Source organism: Orbicella franksi, chromosome 15, assembly GCF_964199315.1.
Source record: "Orbicella franksi chromosome 15, jaOrbFran1.1, whole genome shotgun sequence".
Taxonomy (NCBI): Eukaryota; Metazoa; Cnidaria; class Anthozoa; order Scleractinia; family Merulinidae; genus Orbicella; species Orbicella franksi.
Window position 1 is genome coordinate 72623 of NC_138159.1, and position 27560 is coordinate 100182.

The window sequence follows — 27560 nt, forward strand, 5'->3', positions numbered from 1 at the left end:
GTTTTATATCCTTTTGTTTACGAAACTCAGCCTAGATGTATTCTTTCTTCCACAGGCTTCTTGGATTCAAGATCAAATATTTTCAAGCTGTTCAAATTGTTTGTCAACCTTGATCGTTTGAGAGGTGAGACGGAACATTCTTGTTTACACAGTTTGGCCATATAAATTCCATTCGAGTACTGCACGACAAATATTTATCTTTCTTTACCTTTACTCGTCTTAATATTTTTTGTTTGTTTGTCGCTACCAACTCATGACATGTTTGTAGTTTCGTTGTTTTGATTCAAACGTCCAGCTAAGAAAACTTGTTATGTTAGTGAATCAATAGACGGAAAACGACAAAGTCATGTTGGAGAAAGTTCGCAACTTCTCATTGTTATTTGATATTTGAGCGAAAGAGATGTGTTTTGGATACCACGGGGAAATTCATCGTCAGAAGATAAGTTGAGACCATTATCGTGAAGTTATATTTCTATTAGGCTACCATTATGCGCAGCTTAAATTAAAGGCAGTTGTTAGGACCTTAACTAGCTTTCGCCCTCAAATAGACGAAGAGGAAGTTATTTTTTACAGTGGGAGATAACATTGTTGAAAAGGACTCGAATGTAAAAGTTCGTGAAAAGGAAAAAAATGTTTTTTTCTCGAAACACGTCAGTGATATCGAAACGCATTTGGCCCATGTGTTACTGTAACCCGATAGTTGAAAGGCTTATTTATTCTATGAAAATTTTGCGTATTTAAATTTCGCTTTTCATGTCTATGAAATGACAGAATAGAGAACAAAGCTGTCAAATGACATAATGGTGCAATGTTTTAATTTTGTATTCCACTGCATTTGAAAATTCATCGAACAACGTACATAGATTCTGGGAGATCTTTTCCAACGTTATATTTATTTTAACTTAATGATTTGGTTAGCACTCACTCAATCGCCCTAAGAAGAGTCAATACGGTCAGAATCGTTTTCGCAAAGTCTTGGCGTTGTCACTACTAAGTTAAATTCCGCCTTCTGTGTTTGAAAGCGCGAGTGTTTTGGGAAATTCTATATCTCTCTTTTCACTGCTTCCTTTATTCAATTTAATCATTTCACACGGAAGATTATAAGTGGACTAAATGAAGGCTTTCAATATTTCGGAAGCTGAGTAAAACTGACTTAAGAGCCTCGTGAAAACAATATCCAGGAAATAACGATAATTCCCGGACTTTTGATAACAGTTCATAGTAAGTCTTCGCGTGACTATACGCTGAAAGTTAGGTCGTGTCAATTTCAGTTGTTTACAAGCCGACGTGAATTTCATTCAGTGAAATCTCCGACAAGGCCGGCCAATAGTTAGAATTCTGTTCTGTTTGAGTTGAAGAGTCCTTGAGAAAGAGTCAAAATCCATCAAAAGTTTCAAAGTAATGAACATGAAATCCACATGACATTTCAAATTTTACTTTCGGGTAAGCAGTGATCGGCTGTCAAGGCTGTTTGCTCGCGGAATTCCAAGAAATCGACGGAAACAGACGAGGTCCACCGTCAAATTGTTAGGTTATCATATTGAAAACTAACAAGATGGTAACCCCCCCATTTGATCAAATTTTGAAATTGAAGCTTCGATAGGATCAATATTGGATTAAATGCGGCTGCATCCTTGAAACAACCACAATTAAAGATAAGAAAACTACTGAGTTCCGAGAGTGACGTAATTATGGCGGGTAATTAGTTAAACTTCCCGGCGTTTTACTTGTAATTACAAAAATACGTCAAAAGCTTTCCTTTTTCCATTATCTTTAAGAAACTAGATCTTTCCAACATCTTGTAAAGCCAAAGTTTTCTCTCGGACAAGGTGTCGCCTTTAGGCGACGAGGAACGTTTGCTCGAGGATGGTTTAAATTCACGGATGGCAAATAGGAGGCGAAGATAAAACTTTAAACGTTTAGGTTTCACGTTTTATGTTCAGGCTTAATACAAAGAGAAATAAATTAGTCTTTGATAACTAGGGTTTGTTGATGGTGTTTGTGATCGCTGATAGAAGAAGCAAATGAATTTCTTGACGGGTGAGGATTTTCTTTGGCTGATCGCCGCGTGATATTTTGGCGCCAATTGTCACATTACTTAAAACATCTATCGACACCGAAAATACACTGGAACGTTTTGTCTTTGATAAATTAACCATGTAATTTATTTTGTTCAAGCGGGTGAGAAGTGCTGAAATTAATTCTGGAATACTTGTTAAACTGAATTTCAGTTGCCAGAGGATGAAGATTACACAGTAAAACACTTCAACTGTTTTCTGTCATTGAACAAAAACAAAAATGCGTCAAGGAAGATCTCATTTACTTGGTAGACGTGAGCTAAAGATCAGTTAAGTTGAGCTAGAAATTGGATCAGAAATAAAGCTATTAAAAAACACGGAATAAGGCAGTCTAAACTATTTGTGTTATCAAAATAGGAAGCCTTGGTCGGAAAGACATGTTTGCCCGCGGGTGAGGATGGCAACGAGATTGTGTTTAAAAGGTAAACATGCAAATTCAAAGAGTATTGTCAAAGTGCTCCAAAACACAGGATATTGTTTTAAATTGTTTTCCGTTAAATTAATAGTCTTGCTTCATTTAAGTCGCCGCAACAATGAATCCGTGCTGAGGCAGCAGCTACCGGGAGAACTTCTCCTTTTGGTCAGATTTGGAGCAAACTTTTATGTGTATCCTTAGTACTTTGAGTTCTCGGTTTTTAGTAATAACAATGTTTTACGAAACCAACAGAGTAGTTTTTTGTAATAAATTGGACGATGTTGGATTAGTAATAACAGCAGTTTCATTGTAAAACATGTTTTACTTTTTGTAGTAATAAATAATGAATTTGTTCATTTCTTCGTTTATTTCTGGGTTTCCTCAGTTGTGTTGTGGAGTCAGACAATTAAGCTCATGAGTTGTCCGGAACAAAAAACAAGTTTCAAATAGATTTTTCAGTGTTTTATAGCACCTTGATTTTCTGAGACGATTTATTTTTTGTAATATCGACAGTTCACTATTAGGTGTAAGACAAGTTATTTTCGACGTCCTTTATTAAGTATGACTGTAACTGTAAAATAAAACTGGTATTTAACGCCCAAGAAGGCGAAAGAAGTGATAACTGACATCTTTTGCTGGTAAGACTAACCTAGCGTATTTACTTTAACTAGGAAAGCTATCACTTCATATTCATAGAAAAATGACACATACGACATATCTCTTTCTTATTCATCTAAAATCTTCTTGAATGTTATTATTATGGTATGACTGACGTATTCTCGAGCAAAAAGAAATACATTATCGTTGGAATGGAAAAGAAAATGTTCAAACGTACAAACGGTAGACAATCCTTTGGACAGGATGAGACAAAGACAATTAAAAACGTTAACAGAAAGCAACGCTTAATTCAGTAAACATTCTTAATGAAGGTAACTTCTAATGGATTTTGATCAGCAGCGGATAAAATCATGACACAAAAAAATGTGTTTGATATTTTTCAAGGACCATTGCCTATTTTTCTTGACCTGGCATTCTTTTATTTGATCGTCCATTAACCGTGCATGAAACGTGACAAATAACAAGTGTAAACAGGGCCGTGACCGAAAATAAATAAAACATAAGTGTGAGCAAACAATATTATTTTACTTTACAGTAAATAGCATTGAAAAAGTAAAATTTTAAAGTTGCTTACTAATACAGTTAATTATGTTTCTCAAGCTGACCAAATGTCCTGACTATTGACGCGCTGTACTTAGGGCCATTATTCCAACTATAGCCGATCAACTTCAAATTTCTTCTTGTCAAAAAGAAAAGCGAGGAAAATAAAGCAGAACATCAATGAAGCCCAAATTCTTAGAACAAATAATATTCGAAGAACTGTAGGGAGATTAGTATTAGTCAGTTGATATACTTGATATAGAGTTTCTCATGCTAACTAATCTTGACTGACAGGAAGGACAAGATTAAATCTGAGTTTTCCAGTTGTAAGCATATCAAGCGTTCAAATTCAAATGTCATTTTTCGTTTTATTAAAAGGCAGCATATAGATGCAAGCACGTACAAAACATAAAGTGCGTCCGAAATTTAGAATATCCCAGATATTATAACCTTATTTTAACCTTTCTCCTTTCCCTAGTCAGCTCTCTGGTATCTAGGACGGATAGACAGCCTATAAAACGCATATTAGTTGGAAATCTCAGATTGAGGTTTACGCTGAGACACGAAGGGAAACTCTCTATACGCGCAACTCAATTTTATTTTCTCCGTGGTTTTAGTGAACCTCCAGTCAGTTACTTTGGTTTAGACGTTTACCCATGACTTATAAATGAATTATAATTGAACAACATACGAAGATAAAGCTATGGCGTAGGAAATAAAGGCAAAGGGATCATGTGTAAAAATGAAAATTGTTTTCAATACGCAACTTGAATATCTGGGTGATTTTATTTAAGATGTGTAGCTGGAAATTGGATGCTTTGTGCACACAAATTCGTTTTAAGAATGACTTTTTCGGGCATCGGAATAATGAATGTTTGAATTATTTATCTGGTTTAAGACCGTTAGGTTAACTGTAGAAGTCATTTAGTTGAGGGTAAGAAAGCAATTAATGAAGGGGTGTTTGTACAAGAAAATTGGACTTCTAGTTTACTTGGCAAGGTAAACATCATTTAATGGTTCAGATAAGCTGTCTTTGCACAGTAATTTGTTAGAACAAGAACTATTAGCTTTTCGTTGTTCCATAAAAACTAAACAAATAATGCAAATCTTGCAGAAAATCGAGCTACTATTCAGTGATCTCTGAAACACAGTTAAGGGAAAGAATAACATCTTGATTTGTACGTGAACCGTGTCAAAATACGAACTATTCGTCATGATTGGTAAGAGTCCAGTTCAACCGTTTTCTATGGAGTGTGGTCCGTTAACACATCGTCGACGCCATTTTTATTTCTTACAGACTGATATCTCAGTCAGCTTATACGTTCAAACCCTCGGGTGATTCCTCTTTTGCCCAAGGGAGTTCTGGAACAGACAGGGTTGAATGTTTTTTTTTCAAATATAACTTCATTTATTTTTCTTTGACCTGTGCATTTGGTGTCTACATTAAGAAGTCTTCTCGAAAAACGATTACTTATTTGGTCAACAGACTTGCACTAATTTTTCTTTTATCCCAACCTTGGTGGCTATATTTATTCATTCACTATGGTCGTGTCAATGGCACTGCTTGTGAATAGAATCTGACTTGCAAAACACGTGGTCGAGGCACCCGGAGTAAAGTGCTAGATTTCTGCTAATGTTTTTTTTTTTTTTTTTTTTTGCGCCACGGCTCGATTGTGTTCAGCAAAGAAAGACTAGTGAAAAAGCCAGCGTGGTTTAATCATTTTGCAAATTTTTTGCATTGATTCAGATATCGACGTCTCCACAACTGCAAACGAAAATACAAATTTTCTTCCTCGGCCAAAACGTAATTGGCATTTTGATTTTGATCTCCCCTTGGCACAGGATTCCAGGTCTCAAATAATTAAGGAGAATGATTATCAAGAAGATTCTCTCATCTAGCATTATAAAAAGTGTATGGAACCAAAGTGTATGGGCCATTTAATAGAGGAATTGTATTTGCCTCACAAAGTTTTTTTGAAAAAAATTAAAACTTGTATTTCACCTTTTTGCTTCTTACACTAAGGGACACGTTAACGTAACGACCTATTTAGCATGGCTGAGGATAATTTTCTTAATGAGGTGTGTCAAAATGTGTTAGCTACGTTAAACTGACAAGATAAAAGGGAGGTAAAGGGGCAGAGACCTCATTAAACGAATTCACTGCAGGGAGATCTTCACTCGTAACTCAGCGAGCTCCACTTTGAACTCAACGCAGAGAGAGTAACCAGTCATAGTGCTTTTTGGATTAAAGGGACACGGTCTGGCTCTTTGTGTTTGTAAGTACAAATTTTCAGGATTCTTAGTAAGTTAAGAAAGGTCTAAACACAAAGGAGAGATCCATTTTAGCAGCAGGTGAAATTTAAGCAAGCATATGAACCGGTTATTGGCGCGTGTCAGGTGAATTGCCAAGGGCAGGTTGTTCCTCGGTGCAACTTGTTAGTTAACGAAACGTCGGTAACATCGCTGACGCTAGAGCTTCAATTTTGTTCACAATATTGTATTTGTCGTTCATCTTATTGTACATCCTACTAAATGCTAAGGAAACAAACTCTTCGACACTGTTTTTTTTTTTTTTGCTGGTGAACCAATGTTTACTTTGTGATTGAAAACTTATCCTTGACCTTGTTGTTAAGCTTTGAAGCTCGTAGGTATCTGCGCCTTGCTATATTTTACAGAGTTTTATATGGAGTGTATTGACCTGAAAATAAACTTTTTAAAGTTTTAACTAAATTCAATCCAAACTGCATTCGTAATCCCTGAAAGACATTTTCTGTCTTTAAAATATTGGTTGAATTTGTAACTCTGTTGAAATTCCAATAATATCTTTTGCAAATGGTAGCGATATTAATACTAATGGAAAAACCACCACATAAAATACAGCAGACATAATGCATTGAAGGAAATGATATTCCCTTTTAGGCATTAGCGTTATTTATGGATACTTCGCCCATAAACATCTTTTGTCCTCGTCTAAGACATCACAACAAAGAAAAATTACAAATAAAAGATTACTTAAGTTCCCGGAGGGAATGTTTTACGTACAAGGAAATAGATCTGTTATTTTGGAAAGTTTTTATCTAGGCCAATTGTCAGTGATCTGTTTACTTTACAGCAGTGTTGTTCACGTTATTTATTTTTCCCTGCTGTTTTCAACAGCTTATGTTTACTCGGATTATCATTCAGATTTTATTGACCTAACTGAGTAGCTTGGTTCCTGTTTATCGTCGTCTTCTCATCAAAGATGATATAGAAACGCGCTGACAAAAACATCTATTGTCTTGGAAGGACAAATAGTGAGTAAGACTGCTTTGAAATTAACTTGCGTGTGGTTAAGTGCTATCGCTTGAGGTTACGATAGCGTAACGATGGAATTTTGTCACACGATGTTTTGTCTGTTATTTTCAAAAAGTATTTAATGAGCAATAATGTTAAAACGCTGCAATGGGAAGTACCATGTAGGTTCACACGTCCAAGCGAATCACTTTTGCTGTGATTCAGTTGTCACCTGCTTTTCTGAGCGAATTCAAGTTTTTGATTTACAAGTTGCAACCAGTTTAAACACCCGCCAGTGACATGAAAAGCTAAATGAAGAATTGTTCTCTGAAATGAGCTCCCAGTATTGTCATTAAACGGACAGATGGAGGCTTTGAAAGTCGTGACAGGTTGCTGGTGAAGTTTTAAATATTCAATGGTGATTAAAATCGCCTATCTTTTGTTTTCTTTCTCCGCCCAATTCATTGGCGTGAAAATGACGGGGGGAAAGAAATTAAAGCTGTGTGTCAGTTTTCATGGGTTTGCTGTGAAGACATAATTAGTACAAATCAGTTCTGCTCGGAAGTTGTCAAGATACAACTCAAAATTCGTTGAGAAGCCACACTTTGGAAAGGCTTGGACCGTGACTGGAACAGCTAATAGGCTTAATCTTTGTTGACTTTCTGGTAACAAAAGAGCAAACAGCGCGCCTCTAGAGCTGGTATGGCGCTGGCAGCACTTGGTTACTGAGCGGGCCGTCTTCAAACTATTTACTGTTTATCGCGCGATTTCATAAAACGAAGCACAAAGACAAACGGCGGGGCAGGTCTCATTCAAAATTTGGAAGGTTAGTGATTAGACATTTCGCTCTACGATCGGCAAAAATATAGTTTAACCAACAAATACATCAATTATAGCAAATATGTTTTTGCTTGCCTTATATATTTAGAAATAATCACAAATATATACCTTGTATAATTATAATAATTTCAGCAAACTCTTGCTCTCAGGTTTAAATACTTAATGGTAAACATAAACTCTCCCCTAACAAAACAGCTTAAAATGCTAATTCATATATCGTTGCTACGTTTTCAAGTTACATATCAAATCAAAAGTTTCAGAGTTCGTCAGTAGCGATTTGAGCTTCAAAGAAATAAAATTTAAGCGCAAAATGTTTGAAAACCTGACTTTTTTGATGTTTCAAAATCTTTACTTAGTATTTAAGTTATGTTGATTTGTATCTATACAGTGTAAATATTTGTGTTTACTTGTTCGCAGGAGACACGGGAACCGAATCTGACCTATTTTCGCTGACCTTCAACGCTACATTATATTTTACTCACGAACACCAATGAAAAAGATAAATGATCGTTTTTCGGTCAAGTTTACATTTACTTTATTTCACATCCCAAGATGGAGAAGTTCCTTCGTGCGTTTTTGATTATTACTACTGGGAAAATGGAGATCTTCGTATTAAAATGCTTGATCGCTTATATTGAAGTGAGACGAATCAGGAACCAAGTGATGTTCACCTTAATTGATCTTATCCACGACAAAATTGTCAGCCTGGGTTGCTGCAGAATAAGTGCCATAATTTACGGCGATCATCTTTAGTAAGCAAAAGAGAGCTGAGTTAGCTTTTAGACTCACTTTTAACAAAGTGGCGTTGAAACTTGATCAGACACTGCACACTAGATAATTTCAACAAAAACTTCTTCCGTTTGCTTGCTTTTCACCTGTTCAGTGTCTGATCAGTCAACAGGGCGAACGAATTTGCTGACCCTATTGACTGCTTAATTACGTGTGATGAGTTTCCTTCCCTAAGTTTTTGCAAAGTGATTCTGAGTGATGAACATCTCCTACTGAGATCAGTCGGCAGTTTCTTCCACCATTATGGAGATGCAAACATGCGGGAAATTCAATGTTTGCGATTAGAATGAAATGTCAATCAATTTCAGTAAAATTTGATTTCTGTAACATTTACCGTGTTTAAAATTATGATCCCTGGCAAAAGATTTCAAACACGACAGAACACTTCCGTCTTTGCACATTTTCATCTGGGACGCTTATCGCAGTTACTGTAGATTTTACCTCGCACGTTTCGTTACATCTCATGCAAACCATCGCGATTTCGTGCTATTCCTATTCTTTAAATATGTTGAAATTACGTAAACGATTGCAAACATATCTTTAGTCTCCTTACAATTTACTGTCACGTAGATGGGTGTTGAGACTAACAAATAAAATCAATCATTTTTGCTGTCTAGTTGAAATTTGGTAATCAATCACAAGTTAGACCAAAGGGTCTGATTTGAAAACTATATTTGCCTCAATTTAGTCAGAAATCCCACAAAACGATTTAAAAACATACAAGTTAGGTTAAAATCAAGTCTTCTACTTTCCGCTTTATTTTTTTAAACCGTTAAAAAAGTGACTGTCTGGAGCCCTCCAGGCATTTTAATAAGTCAGGAAACTTTTTACTGCCGAAGGCAATTGTCTTTCTTAATCAGTTTTCATTAAACACCAACTTCAACTAAGGAGCTAATTGTTTTACAAATTGGACGTGTTACAGCGTGTGCCGCACTGAAAGAGATCAATATCGTGGATCTTGCTTTGAATTCTCTTTTTTGTTAAGAACTAATTGGATACAATGTTCTTCACAGCGACACGGGGCAACTGAATACGCAAGTTATCTTGAGCTGAAGTTAACATTCAATCACAATACGGTACATTAATACCTGCAAAAATCATCAACCACATTTAACAAACTGGCACGAAGGGTTTCTTCATTTCTGTGCTGCTATCAGACTCTTACTGCGCATGTTACTACGCCCTATAATTCGTCAATACCTTATCCAAATTATCCTTGAAGTGTTAGAATAAAATAACTTACCAGAGAAATATTTGAATGTGCCTTTTATAAGGGCGCTATTCAACTGAGCACAGAACTTAGCATGTAAGAAATATGTTTTAAAATACAATGATAATGTTGATCCTCAGTAACGATTATTTTTGGTCGTTTGCATAAACTTGACTGGAACATGGGGCTCTAGGAAAATTTCTGTCGCCCTACCTATACAGTAATTCGTTTCCCTGCTTGATATCAGCTAATAATGTGTCCTTTAAAAAAATTTGGCAAGGTTTGCAATATTGTACTCGGGTGAGTCACCAAATCACTGGGAACTTTGCACTGACTGAGATGAGTTCGGGATGAATCACGAACTGATTTTTTTTTTTTTTTAGCCCAAAGAATAATGGGAAACTTAACACAGTGCTTGATAATGAAGTTATTACTACACAATTAAAGTTTAATTAGGAAAGGACTTAGCAAAACGCCGATTAAACAAATAATCACGATCGTCCTCGGATGAAAAGAAGTTCACTTGAATTGGAGGCAGAGGAATGTTGTTTGTTAATGTGCATTAAAGTTAATGTCAGAGAACTTACTTCCGTGCTGTTTCTTCAGCTTTTACTTGTCATCATATTTGTCAGAGAATAACTGTCCTGATACACTCTACACTGCATCTTTGAAGATGGACAAACTTTTGGCTGAAATCTATTGTATACTGTTATATAACTGATTTATAACATATCAGTTGTGCGATAAGAATTCAACATGGCTTTGAGCATGGGCCGTTGAAGTTTCCTTCACCGTGGTTCAGGTATTCAAATGGTTTTGGCACCTGTTGAAAATCCCTTGATTTGCAAAATAAAGAATTGATGTTTATGCACGAGGCAGCCCTGGCAGAAATTAAAACTTAAAGACTTAAGTTGTATAAAAAGACTTAAAATCGGTGCCTGCCGGTCGGGCGAGCAGAACGGAGAAGAGAATTAACCATAAGGAGCTTTATATTAATTCCACTCTGTATGTAGCATTGTCAGATTTCCTTATTCGTGTTCTCTAAATACCCCTTGGTTCTCCTTTACTCGCTCATAGTAAGTCAAGATTTAACTCGTTCGTGTTTAGTATTCTCAACCTGCATTGACGACTGAACTTTGCAGTTTCAATATATTCCTCTATCTTTGCTGTCGATCTATGGTTTGACAATTCCTTTGGTACTCTCTGAAAGGAGTAAAGATTGACGAAATTATTTTGATTATTCGCCTAGTCGCAAAACGTCGTATAAACGTAGCCACCTGATCGCTTTTTGAGAGATTCCTCTCACGTTTAGTCCTAAAGATCATGCGATTTCACACGTGCATAGATTTATATTATTATACAAAGGTGGTCTTAGAGGAAAAAGCAACGCACCAACAGTCGCAGATAACTTGAGCGTACTTCTGTTTTTGCCTCTTTGCCAAGTTCTTCATTGTGACTGAAATTTTCTCACGACTTATAGCGACACTGTATAACCACTCAGGTCAAGTATTTCAAGTGTTAAGGCATTCTTCTCTGGAGGCGTTGTTTCTGCGAACTTCACAGGGTAGAGGCTGCATTGCGTGCTAAAGTACAAGCTGTTCTACTGAACAAAATTCTCATGTTACTCAGTCAGGAATGGTGGTTACCACAGGCGATCGCCAAAGTATTAGTTGTACGTCTTTTCAAGTGAAAGGCTGAGTAAACAAGCTTTTGTTTGCAACGAACAAGGCGGAATTACAATGACTTGGCTAAGGCCCTAATAATGAAACGCGGTAAAACATGTAAAACGGTGTGGGAAACAAAGCTGCTGAAATTAGACTATTGCCCCAGAAATTTTAGTCATTTACACTGTTACAAAAGAACTTATGAAATTGTTCATATGGGATTTTTTTAAAGAAGAAAGTTATGTTTGATCATTGCGCTGAATCCATGAATTATTGGCAACTGAAACCATTTCTTTTTAAGAAATTCATTCCGTGCAAACCTTTGCCTCGCAAATGAAGTGTTTTTTAAAGGCAATGTTACTCTCTCAAGCTGTCTTCAGCAGGTGTCAAAGAAGATTATACCGAGCGCACGTTTTTGTCTCGCCACGCGGCGAATAAAGATAACACGACAACACCTTTACACCGCGAACTCGGACCAAACTAAAGTCTTCCCAGGCTTACAGGCAAATAGTTGAAATTTACAATCTACCTGATTAGGTCGGTCACGAGCCTGATAATAACAAAATAGATAGCTCTCACAACGTCCTACAAATAATCACTTACTGCCTAGCAAAATTAAAAACAAGCGAAAATTTATACTTGAAGGAAAAATGCAGGAGTAACAAAAAAAATATTAAGCGTTTCAGCATTCACACGTATAATTGAGGAAAACTCTCTTCATACTACAAAATAAGTTTAAAAGAAGTGAACTTGAAGATTGGAGAAAATCTGTTTCCAAGGGCAACGGTTCAGGAACTGTTACAGTGCTGATAAAATCTGTGATAATGAAAGTTTTGGAGGTTTATTTCGACATTTCTCTCACGCGTTTGTGGCCTGTCACTCACGAGCGTCATAAAAGGTTCTGATTTAAGTAAACAAACAGACACGTTGCATCTTCTTCAAATAATTTTGGGACGAAATTTCACAAGCCAAATGCTGCTTATTTTTTTTTTCCTTTTCGCTAGTACACATTTTGCATTTAGGACTCTTTTAATGGCTTATTCACCTGGGGCTAAAGGTTCATTAAAAGCCATTTTGCTTTCACCTCATCGTGGTAACCACACATAAAAGAGTTTATGAAAAGAATAATGAAATAGTATCAGCGACGCAGTGTATCCCAAACTACCACTATGCTTAATAAATCTGTTTGTTTAACAAAGCCACCGTCACACAATTCTAACTCGTTATATTACGCATTTGGAAAGGAAAAAGAAAAGAGGAAAGATTCGACAAAGAAATATTTTGCGAGTTAAATGAAGATTCGCGAATATTTTTCAGTTTGTACTTCACTTTTTAATGGTGTCGAGTTAAAATTGAAGATTAATCTTTTGCGAATTACAGGCACGAGGTACAGTTACTGACAGCAAAAAAAAAGGTTCTATTTGGCTAATCTGGAGAAAATATTCGACGTCGGTTTTCTTTGTTAGTATACTTGAATATGTTTGAGCCGCAAATATGCCAGTGTTTCATTGAAAACAAAAATAATTTTTGCCGACAAAGGGAAAATCATTACGTGACAAATAAACGACAAAGCGACCGAGCTAGACATTGACAGGAAAACGACCAAACTGCTAAATCTGAGAGACGGAACAATGCGTAAAAGGACGAGACAAATCAAACATTTACCGAGCGTCAAGAAAAGCGAAATGTTTAGCATGAAAATACGATTTTGATTAACCAATCGTTTGTGAGCATAGGAAGTTTGCTTAAGGCGCTTGTGAATTTTAATTGGAGGAGGACATAGGAAGTCAGTATAATACACAAAGACGTTGCTATAAAAAGCGAATCATATACGTCTCCCAACTTAGTTGTAATTTAGCAACTTACAAGGAGTATAAGACTTCTCAATCAAAACGCACAGAAACCTGAAAAAGTGACGTCCTTTACTGAAAATTACAAAGTTCAACTGAACTGAATGCTGTAGAGGTAAGCTATTTCCGTGGAAATTTCTTGAAATATTTTCCGCGACTCAAATTATTGGAGGGCAAATACCCTAGTTTTAAAACTGCCGTAGGAAGAACTCGGGGAAGAAAGACCCAATAGAGCCATCGCGAAAGCTCTCGCCAAGGATTCTTTCTCCAAGAGCTAGTACGTTAGCAATCGATAGAGTAAACATGGGTTGTGTTGGTTGTTGAACGTTTATAAGCTTACTGCCGTTTAAGTTTGAACAGTTAAGAAACTAAAGCACCTCTTAAAGTAAATCTTAGTGAGCGTTTGACTTGGTTTTTTGTGGCGACAGAAACCTAAGATTATTTTTGCTGTAACTAGTGCGTAACACAGCGATGCAGAACGATAATTGACGATGGTTATGTTCTTTCCAGTTACTGGATAAACTAAGGTTTCAAAGGTAAACAAGTCTATCGATTTTCTCACGGCGAAATACGTTTTCGTTTGGTAGATATATTTGTGATGTTTAAGCAAGCAATTTTACATAACCTGTTGTGTTGTAATTTTTCACTCGGTCCAATATTTGGACTGTTTTGTTGAGTCGTGTTTGTAAATTTGATATGATTGTGTGCCGAAGAAAGCTAACTGAACAACAGTTAACCTCAAGCACCGTAAGCCCACTGAAAGTCAGTTCAGTTAATGTGGCCTGATTCCATTTAGTGCCAATGAGCTTTAAACTGGAAGCTTGTGGTGAACGCGTTGAAAGTTTTAGCTGCAAAGTTCCTGCTCATGGAAGTCGGTAAGGGGATTAAAGCTAAAAGAGGCAGTTAAGTGTTTGATAATTAAGCGCCCTAGGGCAAACAGCTATCTTTACCTTTTGTCATCGAAGCTGAAGATCAAAAGCCGATAGAGTTCTAGTTATGTGTCTAAATATACATCGTTCATAAGTTACGGTTCAGCCGTGGGTCTGCTGCCGATTTGCGCGCCAAACGGACATGACTCGGAAACATGGAATCTCACTCGAAGTTCGGCCATTATGTTTTAGTTCTCAAGGTACACTTTTTATCTAATCTCGTGTATTGAATAAGCTCGCTGACATTTTTTCCAAATCCCTCAAATATTTAGAAAACAGTGTATATCTTGCGAATCTTTATCTGTCAGCACGCATGTAGAGTTAAATTAGCTACCATAGAATTCATGCGGTTTTGCTTTTCTTGGGTTGTACTGAAAGCCTGTCAGTTGTCTCCAAATACGATGTTAACATTATCCAAAATAAACTACAGAACAATTCAGTCAATAGTCTTTTTATCAAGGTCTAGCGGTGTCTCAGAAGAATCTTCCACCATAATTATTCACTCAGCAGCCAAAAGTTTTCGTTCAGTGTATTCACAACAACAGATATCAGTTCCTTGTATGACTTCCTACACCGTTACTCGATTTTTTCGGAGTTTGGAGGGTGAGATAAGATAATTCTGGGTTGTTAACCGATTATTGAATTAAACGTCAAATAGTTCTCGAGGAGGCAAAAAATCCTACTGAAATTTCGACGAAAGTTTAATAATGAAACTCTCTCTCTGTCTACAATTGTCGATTGTTTACCTTTGAGAAGTCACACAAGACATATTAAAATTTAAGCTCATTTTCCAAACAGAAAGAGCACTTTCCAAAGTTGACAGTTTTCTTCCTTATTACGAAAACGAAATGTCTTATTTATTTCGGGCCAAACTAAACGAGAAATAGACAAAATTCTTTTGAAGAACGAAGTCTAGCTCGCGAAAGTCAACGGTATATAACTCTGGTGGGGACAAACGCATTACCATTGAAGGACGTAAAAATTAATGAACACTTTGCAGAAACTCGGGCAATTGGAAACGAAATGATTGCAATTAGGGTCGCGCATCAATTGCTAGTCGGCTGTCGAGTACTTCCTTTACTTATTGAATGAAGACTAAGAGTTTAGCGAGATTAGCGAAAAACCAACATAAGCAAGGTTATAACACACGACTTCTCGCTGACAGGTGTACCAAGTAAATTAAATTTAACCGCAAAATTCGATTCCTTCCTAATGTAGGGCCAAACTAGTCAAGAATAGAATGATGGCAAAAAATTTCCTAATCACCGATAAACGTTTTTCAAACCTAGGACACTTTTTATTGCGTGAAATTGCAAGAGTTGTAACCATCACTTAAAATTTCTAAAGAAAGCCGACAGTTAAGAAAAGCGCGCTTAATTGGGGTGTTTTTTTACATTGAAAAGGCTTGGCTAAAATAACGGCTCAATATAATGGAAGAAATTGCGCCGACTTATAGCGTGGCAAATTAAAAGAAGAATCGTGATGTTTGAAAAGCCTCGACAGACTTGAATTATTTTAAGTTTAGCGCGTCCCTTCGATTCCTTGGTATTAAAGGAATTGTCGCGCTAAAGTCTTTTATAATCCTTTTGCGACACCGTTCAGACTCCACTCGTTCGCGCAAGGCTGTTGCTTTCGTAGCTCTTTACGCTGGGCGATGCCTGATCAAAAAATCTGCTTTAGACTAAACAAAGGCACTTTTTCACAACCCAGATAGGGTAATAAAAACTAAATTGCGGCAAACACTATACAATACAAGCCATTTCGACACAGAGATAATGTTGCCGGCACTAAGCAAACACCACAAATTGAGCATAATTGAAACTACTCCACTGTTTTGCGAAATGTTGTAAAGTCTCTTTACCAGAATAAAGTTCCTTAATGCTCGCATATTGATAGAGATCCTGGGGGGCAAACATTTAGAAAAAGAATCCTTAAACACTAAGAGTCGGAAACAACCAAATAATGTATGTTTGCAAGGGCGAGCAGTGTTAAGTTGGTCGGTCAATAATTCATCTCGTTCGATTGCTCATTTCATGAAGATAAATCTTGCTCGTAGCAGAACGCGTCTAGTCTTAAGGAAGTTTTAATTGCGTTTGAGCTTTTTGAGGTCCTATTCTGCCTCATGAAATAAGGGTGATATCAGCGTTTGGCACATTCATTCAACGTTGGCGGCTAGCAATACATGTAGGTCATTTGAAATTCTTACCATTATAATCACACTACATCTACAGCTGTCTTTCGAGGCACCTGGAAATGGCTTTTGTGAAATGATTGACGCGAGCCAAATTTGTTAATTAATTGCCTCAGTTTCCGGAAATGAGAAATTGGATTCTAAAAATTCTGCATTTTTCTTTCCGTCCCACGCGCCCATTTGGCCACAAGAAGTCGCAGATTTTATCGCGAGCTCAAAGGCGCGTGCTAGCATTCCAGAGAAAAAAACAAGAGGATCCTTGGCAAATTTACTGCATGTAAATCGCTTGGAGCCGCGGCATAATGATCGTGAATTATCAATTCAAACAATTCAACCGAACGATTGGTCGAATTTGACAGCAGTTAGCAAAACTTATTAAATAAAACTCAGGTTTTTGTGTTTCACTCACAGAGCGTTTCTCCCGGACCGATCATAATAAGTCAAGTAAACTCAGCACAAAACATATAACGAGAGCTTAAAATAATACCAAACTATGATACAGGATCGGGGCAGATCCTGGCAATAATCCCAAACGTGTAGCAGGTGATTTGGGAGAAGTTCTTTTCTACACGAAAGACAAATGTTCACAAGGCTATTGGTCGCCGTATACCAAAAAACCGGTCCCTAAGAAGTTGAAAAAGTTATTGCAACGAGGAGGTTTCCAGCGGTAATTGCTTTTGTTTGTGGAATTTATGTTCGCAGTTGTTATGCTAATTGTGAAGCCAATAGCACTGACAGGACCTAGGTTACAGCTAGGCTCCAAAAGAATGTTAAACGATCCCGGTTTTAGAGCGGTCAGTTTTTGACGTGAATGATTTGATCACTCAAACGCCAAATTGCATGGCTTTTAAGGTGTTGTGTGATGACGGAGGCCTTTTACCGCTTCAATCTATCCCTTCTTCCTGTCCTTTCAAAGATATCAGCACCTTTGAATCTTTTGCCGTTAATGTTTAGTTTATCCTGTGCGAACGGTGATCTTTGTGTAGTGTTGACATTAAGGATACGAGATAGGACCGAACCATAAAGTGTCCTATCGAAATAATTGTATTTGCTCATAAATTATGAAACGGCAATTTGTTTGTGGGCCTTCGTGATGGACAAGCGATAATGGACCCCACAACTTTTAATAAAATGTCTCCCCACGGGTGGTCGCAAAGGCCCCTATGTCAATAAACGTAGCAAGGCTCCAAAGGGCTTTCCCATGGAACAATAGCGAGGGAGGAGCTAACCGACATGTCACGTTAAGCCTGTTTACGTACTGTCACTAAAAATAAAACTTCTTTATTGCTAGGAGGAAAGAGTAATCTACGCTGGTCTCCGCGGCAGAAGGACGTGACGGGACGGTACGAAAGCTACGTTCAGTTGGTTACGAAACAGTTAAAAGAATCTACCTGCTTATAGAATAGAGAAAAGGCAGCATCATGATGGAAGCTATGAATCCTGGAAATCCTGCAGCCGCTATGGGAGTTGGAAACCCGCAAACACAAGGCCATCCTATGGACGACGGCAAAAGCAAGCAGGCGAAAGAGAAAGTTTACCGCCGCAGTTACACGCACGCTAAGCCACCTTACTCTTATATTTCGCTCATCACCATGGCCATTCAACAGTCGCCGAACAAGATGCTGACACTCAGCGAAATTTATCAGTTTATCATGGACCTGTTTCCGTTTTACAGACAAAACCAACAGCGGTGGCAGAACTCCATACGACACAGCCTCTCGTTTAACGACTGCTTCGTCAAAGTGCCTCGTTCACCCGACAGACCTGGTAAAGGAAGCTACTGGACGCTGCACCCAGACTGTGGCAATATGTTTGAGAACGGCTGCTACCTCCGCAGACAGAAACGCTTCAAGGCGGATAAAAAGCCTAGCCTGAGTGACCTTCCAAAGCCCGGATTGCTGAGCCCGGTCGTATCTTCGATGCACCATCAAAAAGTTCAGGGACCCAAGAGTTTAGGAGCGCCAAGCTTTCTTGCGCCGTCTCCTTACAGTGCTATGAGTGCCATGGGAGCTATGGGTGCAATGGGTATGGGAGCTATGGGCTCAATGTCTATGAACAAATCATTTAATCATCCATTCGCCATCAAGAATATCATCGCGTCCGACCATGAAGCCGACCTCAGAGGCTTTGATCCCATGCATTTCAGCCCTTATCATCCAGCGGGAATGTCTTCATCTATGACATCTCTAGGACTGCCAAAACCTTACGACACAAACCCCATTACAACAGAGCCTAGTCCTTACTACCAAGGTTGTGTGTTTACACCGTCCAGTTGCGCGGGAATTGCTGGATTTTCAAACCTTTCATAAACTACACATATTTATCCTTACTCGGGACTTCGTACGTTTTAATTATGTTATGTGGGCCTCAGGACTGAGCTGCCTGTAAATTGAGTTATCTGTTAAGATACATTTTGCCAGTGTATACGAATTAATACTTAAATTCCAAGGTGATTTCGATGATTACATGTCAAATAGACGTTTTCTCTCGACTAAAGAGAACCATAACATTAGCGTAAAATCGGAGAATTTTATCAAAGTTAAAGAAAATTATAGAAAGTGTAATATAGCTTGTACTATTCCATTCAGTCGCCGTGCTCAGCGTGATTATTGAGTATTTTGACGAGAGTAAATGTGTAAATCAAAATATTTTGAAACTGAATTAATAAGAAGCCATGATCGTTTTAAGTTATGTTTGGTGCAATTGAGAATTAAGAGCATATGCTGTGAAGTCGATACGTTATAGTTTAGTGTTGTTTTGCTGCTGGGCAAAGAATAGCAAGAATTTTTTCTAAACTACCGAGTTATTCGGTAAAGACTGCTCTTGTGGTTAGCGGTTCGCATGTCAACTGTGTATTTAACACTACATTTACCATTATTTATACAAGCAGGGAGAGGTTTTGTAAATTTACAGTCTTGCCCAAATAGCAGTTTGTTAGTTCAACGAAATAAATTTTTAACGAAGAGTTTTCTTGACGTATTCATTGTTTTCCCTGTCGCCATTGCAGTAACTTGAGGTTGTTGAGAAGCGAGTCAAATTAATTATTTATCGGCTGGCAGCGAAGCCAACAGCCTTCCAAATGCCAGCTTTTTTAATTAAAAGTAATCAACAGTTCGACATTTCTCGTAACAGTTTTGACAAATACTTGGCAAACCTAGCTATAACATTTAAGAACACGATTATCAAGCCTGACTGAATGAACTGTTGCGCGCGAGGGTTGTAGTACAATTCCCGCGCCCGCCGTGAAATGATCTCAGTATGGGCCCGGTTCAAGCCAACTGAAAAGTGTGGCGGTAACATTACGAAGTGTGAAAACCACTTTACTCTCAGTAATCGAATTTGAGAGACTTTTTCCTGGATAAAACATGTAGTAAAGGTGTTAAAATAGCTCACCGATGACTAGCGGTCCCTTTGAAATTCCTCTCTGCATCATCTGTATCCCTTTCTCTAATATTCGGCCCAAGTTTGTTTTTTCTTTCTTTTACAACATTGATATCTTAAAACAGCTTGCCTTTTGCTTACAGAAAATAGCCTATAGCGGCTTGGTCTTCAACGATGTGATGATAGATTAGGGTCTATAGCGCGTACCTGCGTCAAGTCAGCTCTAGCTTTCAAAACATTCTAAACATAGATCTTCTTGAATGATTCTAACAGTCAACACGCCAATCTTTTGCAAACTTTGGAACTTGTGTTTGGAGAAGTCCTCTTTCAGGAGATCAAATTTCTTGAAAGGGTTCTTAACTGCCCAAAGTCGACTGAGTTGTTAGTTTAAACACCAACCTGTATACACAGAGCTGAGGCATGCATTATTAGATCAAAAAATACATTCAGTGATTGATGACTGTAGGGCAGTTCGTGTCGGCCGCCCAAACTAAGTTTTCTTCTTGTTATTTCGTCGCGAAGCTTAAGACAAAGGTTAGATGGAACCTTGTGAGACATTCCAAGGAGTTATAGAGGAATGAGGCTGAGTTCAAGGTAAAGTAAATACATTTTGCTATTACTCGTGTAGGTCTTCGCTGTTCTTCTGGCTCAAGTGAATTTCCGTGGGAAAAAGCGGTCTTCTCTTTTGAGTTTAGTAAGCGGTCGGCGACCGTTTTACTCAGTTTTGCTAATTCGCAACATGTTAATCACCTACTTCTATTGTTTCTGACTTTCGGACACTCTTCACCTGGGTAAACGCTCGATCGGTTTTACTGTCCGCGTTTTAGTGCGCTTTGCACAGCTCTTGCGCGGCTCTATTTCGTCACGTAAGCGGATTAAAAGCTGCTGAAGGGAAACTTGGCAATGAGAATCGACGTAAGAATATCAAGACATGCTTTTTTCGAATTCAAATTGCTCCTGAATTTTGTGAGTGGTGAAGTCATGATGAGGTGGCAGTCTATTCGCCGCAGATGAATGTCAATTCCGCCATCGTGCCGAGATTCTACCCTGCTCGCAAAACGCTATCCGCCGGCCATCGACTTTTATGATGCGCTTTACATCGAAGCCGAGAGATTACTAGGTTAAGTCGTCTGGAGAGCTCCCGCATGAACACATCTGTTCAGGTACGTTTATCACTCGTATTAATGGTAGGTCCGTACTGCTCGCCGTGCGTTAAACAGTAAACCCGATATTTTGCTCAAACCTGTGAAATAAGTTTCGTGTCAGAGTCGCTTCTTTCTCGAGGAGTATTTTCAAGGATCGATTCAAAAAGGACCAGAGAAAAGGGAATCATAGCATCATTAAAAGTGTAATATGTTTATCACCTAAGGTCGGCAAAATGAACGTTTAGGGAAGCCGGAAGGTGCTATTCAGCAATTGTTCTCCTCCGCCTTCATCTCAAAGAGAAAAGAAAAAGAGCTTTACGAATCTCGATCGGGCTTTACAGAAATTATCTTCAAAAATTTGCCTCAGGCGTTTTGGTGGAGGAGTGATGCGGTGAAGAAAAGTTTAAACGAGTTTAGCTAAGTAACTAATTTAAACTCGCTTTATCCCACAGTCGAATATCAAAGGCCCCGAAATCTTTTAATCAAACTATCATACGCCCCGGCCTGTGAGCTGGCGGCATTTCTTTCTTAGTTTTAAAGGAATTCAATCGAATTTTAAAATGTCGGGAAGAAGCGATGGTTGTATGTTGATTTGGAAACAATGGGCTTTTGTTCTGTTCGTATTAGGGTACATGAGTTATAATTATGGAGCACGTTATGTTCAAAGCTGGGTCAAGTTATTTCGTGTTTTCATATCGGATGAAAATGCCAGATTTTCAGCGGCATTTTCAATCGTCTTTACTGACTTGTAATTGTTATTAACGTTCGAGTAAAACTGTATTGAATAGCCATGTTTATGTGTTTCCTTTTTCTATCGGTACACGACGGCAAAAGCAAGCTTCTCCTATTGAATCCATCAGCAAAGAGTTTATGAAGAGCAACAGAGAAATGATATAATGAATCACGTATTTATTGCCACCAAAATCTCTCGATCGAAGAAGTAACGAGATAACTAAATGCGAAGATGAAAACACTATTCAAGATGATACATTTTCAAACATAGGAGAATCCGTCGTGTTTCATGCCTTTAGGGTTTCGTGACCTGATCGATTTAACTCGCTTTAAATTCTCTTAGTTTACAAGTGGTTTACAATGGTTTTCATTTGGTCTTGAAACGCGAAAAATAAGCCCAATGAGACGAAACACGGAAAATATCTTTGTTGGTTAAGTGGCTTTTTATAGTTCATCTTGAATTTCATGAGTTTTGTCTTGCCAAAAGGTTTAAGCGATAAGGGCGCAATTTATTCAGGCAGCTTTCGTCTTTAGTGTAGGGCATAATTCAGTATCTGACTTCACTCTAGTGAAAATGAAAGTGTCGCTTTTGAAGCATCTGTAAAAGCTGCTTCGCGATAAAATTCAGCGCGTGATTGTCATGGAAAATGCGGCGGGCAGGTAGTTCGGCTGTCGTCCGTCGCAGTCGACCTAAATTTCCTTTTGATCTTATCTAAGTTCGTTGCTGCATTAATTCATTTACGATGGGAATTGTGTGCAAACTTAGGAATTGACGTTAGAAGATGATTGCTTTCATCAAGGGCAGACTTAGACAGATTAATTTCGAAGATGGCACCAAGATGTTTTGAGGTCAGCTTGAAGATGGCCTCGCCAAAATGGCGTGCAAATTCATCCGGTGAGGTTGCAATTTAAGCCTTCGTAATATTCATTGAAACATTGGTTTAATAAACGAAACTTGAAACTAAATCGATATTTTCTCAAAGAGGTTAGAGACACGCGCCCGACTTGAGTAGAGGGCGAGTGAATGATTATCAATCGTTTTAGTGAACAAACATCACGGCCACCCATATCGGTTAAAGCGAAACCATGCAGCTTGTCTTTGCTTCCAAACGTATTTTCTTTGAGGTCAAAGGCGTGTTTAGCTTCCAAACCTGAAATAATAGGTGTGTCTGAAAAGTGAAAACCTTCCCGGTAGCATCTGTTGTTTGGACTCGTGTTTTTTCGACTCGACGAGATTAGCGTTCAGGAAGGAAGTTTCGAAAATGAGCTGAGGAAATGGCGACATTAGCGGCTACAGGGAGGGGAATGTAAAAGAGGTGCGGTGCCGGGTTAAACACTCGGACCGCTGTCAGCAAGGTCCTTGAGATATCAGAAAGTATTTCTGATAACAATACCCCAGATTTTCCCATCGCCAACGTAAACATGAACGTATTTAGCCTTTGCACAAAATAACAAGGATTAAACTGAGGGTGTACAGTAAAAGGAGCTGTAGGCTGAACATATGCGCGGCTCTGAATTCAGACGGACTCTGACATCTAAACTCTTCTATTCGGCGACTCAAGAGAATTTTCTTAAGTTCAGCTTAAAAACTAGGGATGTTATCATTACGTTCCACGATGCTAGTAAACAGTCACGACACAGACGAAGTATAAAAGTTTACAGTATAAACCAGTGATTCAACTTGATGAGTTAAATATTTGCATGTTATATAGTTAACTGCTGGCAAAGGGAAAATATTGTTAAGTACACAACTCAGTTAACTGACTAAACTATAAATGTTCACTACAAGCAGGGTCTCTGTCAAGGAGCCCGGTGTTGTTTTATTCAAATCTAAAGACTAGCAAGACATTTCCGCTCTTTGTGACTCGATTCCAAACAAGTATGAAGCGAAGAAAGTCTCAGAAGCTGAGAGCCAGCTTCTCAGTTACTAGGTTTTTACTACCACAATTATGGATTTCTCAAGTCTTCCTTTTTTTTGCGGTTTAGCGTCTAAATGGCGGAGAATTCTTGTTGGTGATCGAAAGTAAACTTGAGATGCTGTGAAAGCGATATGCTTAATGGATACTGGTAGTACACGTGGGAACAAGAAGCACAAAAGAACCTAAAAGGTATGGCAAATGGTGTTTTGATATTTATCAAGTTCTGTGCACAGTCTATAGAAACCTAATCGAGCTTAATCTCATACCCTTAGCTGTTTATAAACTGCTTCCCTGACTGCGGCGAAGCTTGTTGTTATCATGGTAATATCTGCTTAAGAGGAAGCGAACCAGCAGAAATCTCTCTCGTTTATAATAATCGTGTTAAATGTTACTCGTTGTTAAATTGCACTCATCTTTTGCTTCGGTGAAATTCTAAGGTTCATGCTGGGTTTTAGCAGGAAGACAACGTTAAACCCGATAAATTGAAACAGAGTCCTGTTATGTTACGTGAAAGTTGGTTTTGTGCTGCAGTAAAATTATCCTGAATTTGGTATTGCTCGTAACAAGATTTGTCATATTACATCAACTAATTACTTACGAGAATCGGTATTTTCAGGCAGATTTTACATTTCCACGGGCTTAAAATTCAGTGGCCTCTTATAATTCTTTTTGGGGAATAAGGTAATAGTAAATTCAATGTTGGACCTGTCTAATTACTGAAAATGCTTAGATTTGGGGTACAACTGTAAACCGAAGGAGCTGTAAAACAGTCTTGACATGCAACAGCTTTTGTAGGTTATTACCGACACAGTTGTTCCATAGCCGTCTCTGAACGGTCAAATTTGCCCTGTCTAGGAGAACATCTTTTAGCCCCAGAGTAAATTTTCTTCTGATCTTTTGAAAATGTCATCTGTGCTTTGAAGAAGGGCAGTAATTATTTATCTGGCAGAACGTATAGCAAACAAATAAACATGGCCGAACATGTCTGTTTGATCATTGGGCAAGGTTGAAGACATGGTTACAATTGCTAAAGATGACAGCGTTAAAGATGAGACCAAACAAGCTTTAGTCAAGAAAAAAGTCAAATTAATCTGGAAAACGTTTTGGGAAAATTTTGGAAAAAATTCGGCTGTTTTCTTTGAGAGTAGCAGATTAGATGGAGGAAATTATGTGAGCACATGGGCATTATCTTTGGGCGTGGGTTTTGAAACTCCGAGAAAGGTAGGATTCTATCTGAACAGCTCTTAATACTTTTTCTAGCTGAAATTTTAAGAACTGTAACTCAGTATTACATAGAGAAATTTATACGGCTGCAATGGTGTTGACCTTAGCGATGAAACTTTTTGTTTTAATTCTCAAAACATTATGAGCTAAGAAGATCTGTCTCGCAAGAATTAAACTGTTTTCCCAGCTGTCGCCGTAAAATCGCAATTTCCTTTTCACTCGAAACTTTTTTTTCTGCGATGTCAGATTTCAGGAAAAGTTTCGTTCGACAGTGAAAAATTGTGAGTGGTATCTTTAAAAAGATTACACAGTCAGTTTTGGTAATAATATTTGCAAGAGAACAAATTTTTTTCTTTCTAAAGAAAGGGCTATTCCACGCGAATGACATGTTTACACAGTGTCTTTCAAGAGATGAGTTTCTAACCCATATTATTCTGCGCTCATTTTAAATTTTGCCTTGGATTAAAGACCTTTTTCAATTCTTTTAGCATGCCCATACCCTATAATCTACTCATTTGTTATTTGGCAATTTTTAATGTAAGAAATCTGCAGTATTTCACAGGGTTGGATGTTTGAAAAACAAGCCAAGTCTTATGCATTTGGCGGGTGTTTGTAGAGGCTTAAAGCGGATAAAAACTTGCTTGGCAACCGCGATATTACAGGCGCGAAAGATGACCTTAAAATGGTTCGCGTAATATTCTGCTGCTAAAAAGGAAATTTAGTTTTCCCCTGAGCGTTTCTAAATGAAATTCAGTGGTAAGTTCCTTCTACCAAGTGTTTAAGAACTTTTTAACATAATGTTGTTATTGTTGTTTCTCGGAGTATTTTCAATACGTTTAATTTGAGCTAATCCATTTTGTTACCTTTCAGGTTTAAAGAGCTTTCGGGGCCTACAGGAGAAAGCAGTTAACAAGTGATACGATATGTGGTCTGTGCTTAGTGACGGTATTAACATCGAACAAATGCAGGAAATATACAACTGAGTAGAAAAATAAGAAAAGTAAAAGACAAGACGCTAGACAAAATCGAAACTTAAAGAGAGATGTCGTGCAATCCCGATGAATCTATGCACGTCCGTCATCTGAAAATAACAGGCAGATAATTGTATTAAGTTATTTCGTAGTGCGCCAAATATTCGCCTCAAGGCAAGCCTCTCTGGATTATGTGATCGAGAAAGAGAGTTTTCTAATCCGTAAATCCTAGAGTCAACTCCATGAGATTAAAATAGCAAAGTTTAATTCAGGGTTTAGACGTTGCATCGATGAAAAATAACCCTCATTTATTTGATAGTGATTCCATTTATACAATTCGAAATTTTTCGCATTACGTTTGTACAGAACTGTTTGGGGGAAATTTGTGACAGAACCCATCTACTTGTTGTCTTTTATTTGTAGGAGTCTTTCGCATCGTGTTTCCTTCAATTCAAACCATATCAACTCGCCTTGTTTACAGTTGTCCTAGCTGTTGAACTTCCTGCGTAGTTTAACCTCCAATTTTCGCAGTAAAACCATGAAGGCTTTTTTTTTCTCAAATAAGTACCAGAAGTAAAGGAAATCATTGAAATTCTTATGGACGTAATCAGAAGGTTCGTACTTTCGTTTCTAGCGTGATGTGCTTCAGGTCTTGTGCGCGACGCGGCGGAGAGAGAAAACCTTTGTGACCCACCCAGATGAAAAAACTAAATAAATCGTTTGTGTGAGAGTATAAAGTACTTTAAACTCAGTTGTTTTCTGTCGAGTTAACCTCTCGAATACAAACAGTGAAACGTGAAACAGTTGACTCAAATTTCCCTTCGATAAATAGTTAGGAAAATATTTTCTCGCCTAACAAGCTAGGTTAGTTTATGTTGACTTTGTTTTTGTGTTCTCGGTAGATCATTCAGTTGAGCTTGCAGGAATATGACTTGGTTGTAATTCAGTTTTCTTTTCAGTTTTCAAAAAGGGATACTCCAAAGCAAAGAGATGAACTCTTTCCTTCCTTTAAGAAACAACCTTGCGACAAGTTTTGTTTTACTAGAATAATTTATGTGGCTTATTTTTTTTTTTTTTTCTGTAGTGTCGTGAGAATATTTGGAGAAAATATCTAAGAGAATATAGGAAAATACAGAAATAGGCCCAAAGAAATACGCAGCTGTCCCATTGAAATTTTAATTGAACATGACTTCTTTGACATCTCTTTGACGAGGCGGCATTGAACGCGAAGGCGTCACGGAACTAACTGAGATTTTTTAAAACCTCGTAGTGGTTTCTAAGCGAGATATATTTCTGTAGTTTTGCTCTATGTTCTACAAGACAACCGAAAGTAAAAACAGCTGTGATGGAATCTTAAGCAATGCATCCTCCGCTAAACATGACCTGCAAGTGGGTGTATCAAGATTGTCGCAATTTTGCCTTCGTTTTCCATTTATTTTCTAGACATCTCTGGTAGTAACGGTCAGCAGGCTAAACCGTCATGAATACACACGTTGCTTTCATGCCAAGCAGGTTATAATAATGACAACATTTTGAAAAGGTTTTCGTCACTCCACAATACAAAGATTTGTTCATTCTATTTGTTCTCAGAGCAGTTATGTTCGCACGGAAAAGTGAAGGTAGAAGGTAAAGTCACCAAGTAAACATGATATCGAATTTAAAGAATTTGTTTTCTATGAGGAAGACAGTGGCAACACACCAATTGCACCGATTGAAACAATGTCAGCAGCTTTTGGGATCTAAATCATTGCCGTGGTACAATTCGTTCACCGTGGAAAAATCTCGTACCCA

General features: G+C 37.9%; 1 protein-coding gene across 3 annotated transcripts; it reads left to right on the forward strand.

The window, feature by feature from the left end:
• The first annotated feature begins 9 nt into the window (after positions 1 to 9).
• LOC145469469 (forkhead box protein A2-A-like) lies at positions 10 to 27560 on the forward strand. 3 transcript variants are annotated; one of them, XM_081453201.1, is made up of 4 exons: positions 10 to 124; positions 17689 to 20372; positions 23642 to 23763; positions 25669 to 27560. In XM_081453201.1, the coding sequence occupies exon 2, from the start codon at positions 17819 to 17821 to the stop codon at positions 18704 to 18706; it is 888 nt and encodes a 295-aa protein (XP_081309327.1). In that variant the 5' UTR covers positions 10 to 124; positions 17689 to 17818; the 3' UTR covers positions 18707 to 20372; positions 23642 to 23763; positions 25669 to 27560. The 3 variants fall into 3 exon arrangements, with proteins under 3 accessions (XP_081309327.1, XP_081309328.1, XP_081309326.1); XM_081453202.1 differs by lacking the exon at positions 10 to 124 and adding an exon at positions 12782 to 13392 and having other exon boundaries at positions 23642 to 24795; XM_081453200.1 differs by lacking the exon at positions 10 to 124 and adding an exon at positions 12782 to 13392.

What these genes read in the sequence shown, in the direction of transcription:
- LOC145469469 (XM_081453201.1), top strand. Translation starts at nt 17,819, where the DNA reads ATGATGGAAGCTATGAATCCTGGAAATCCTGCAGCCGCTATGGGAGTT.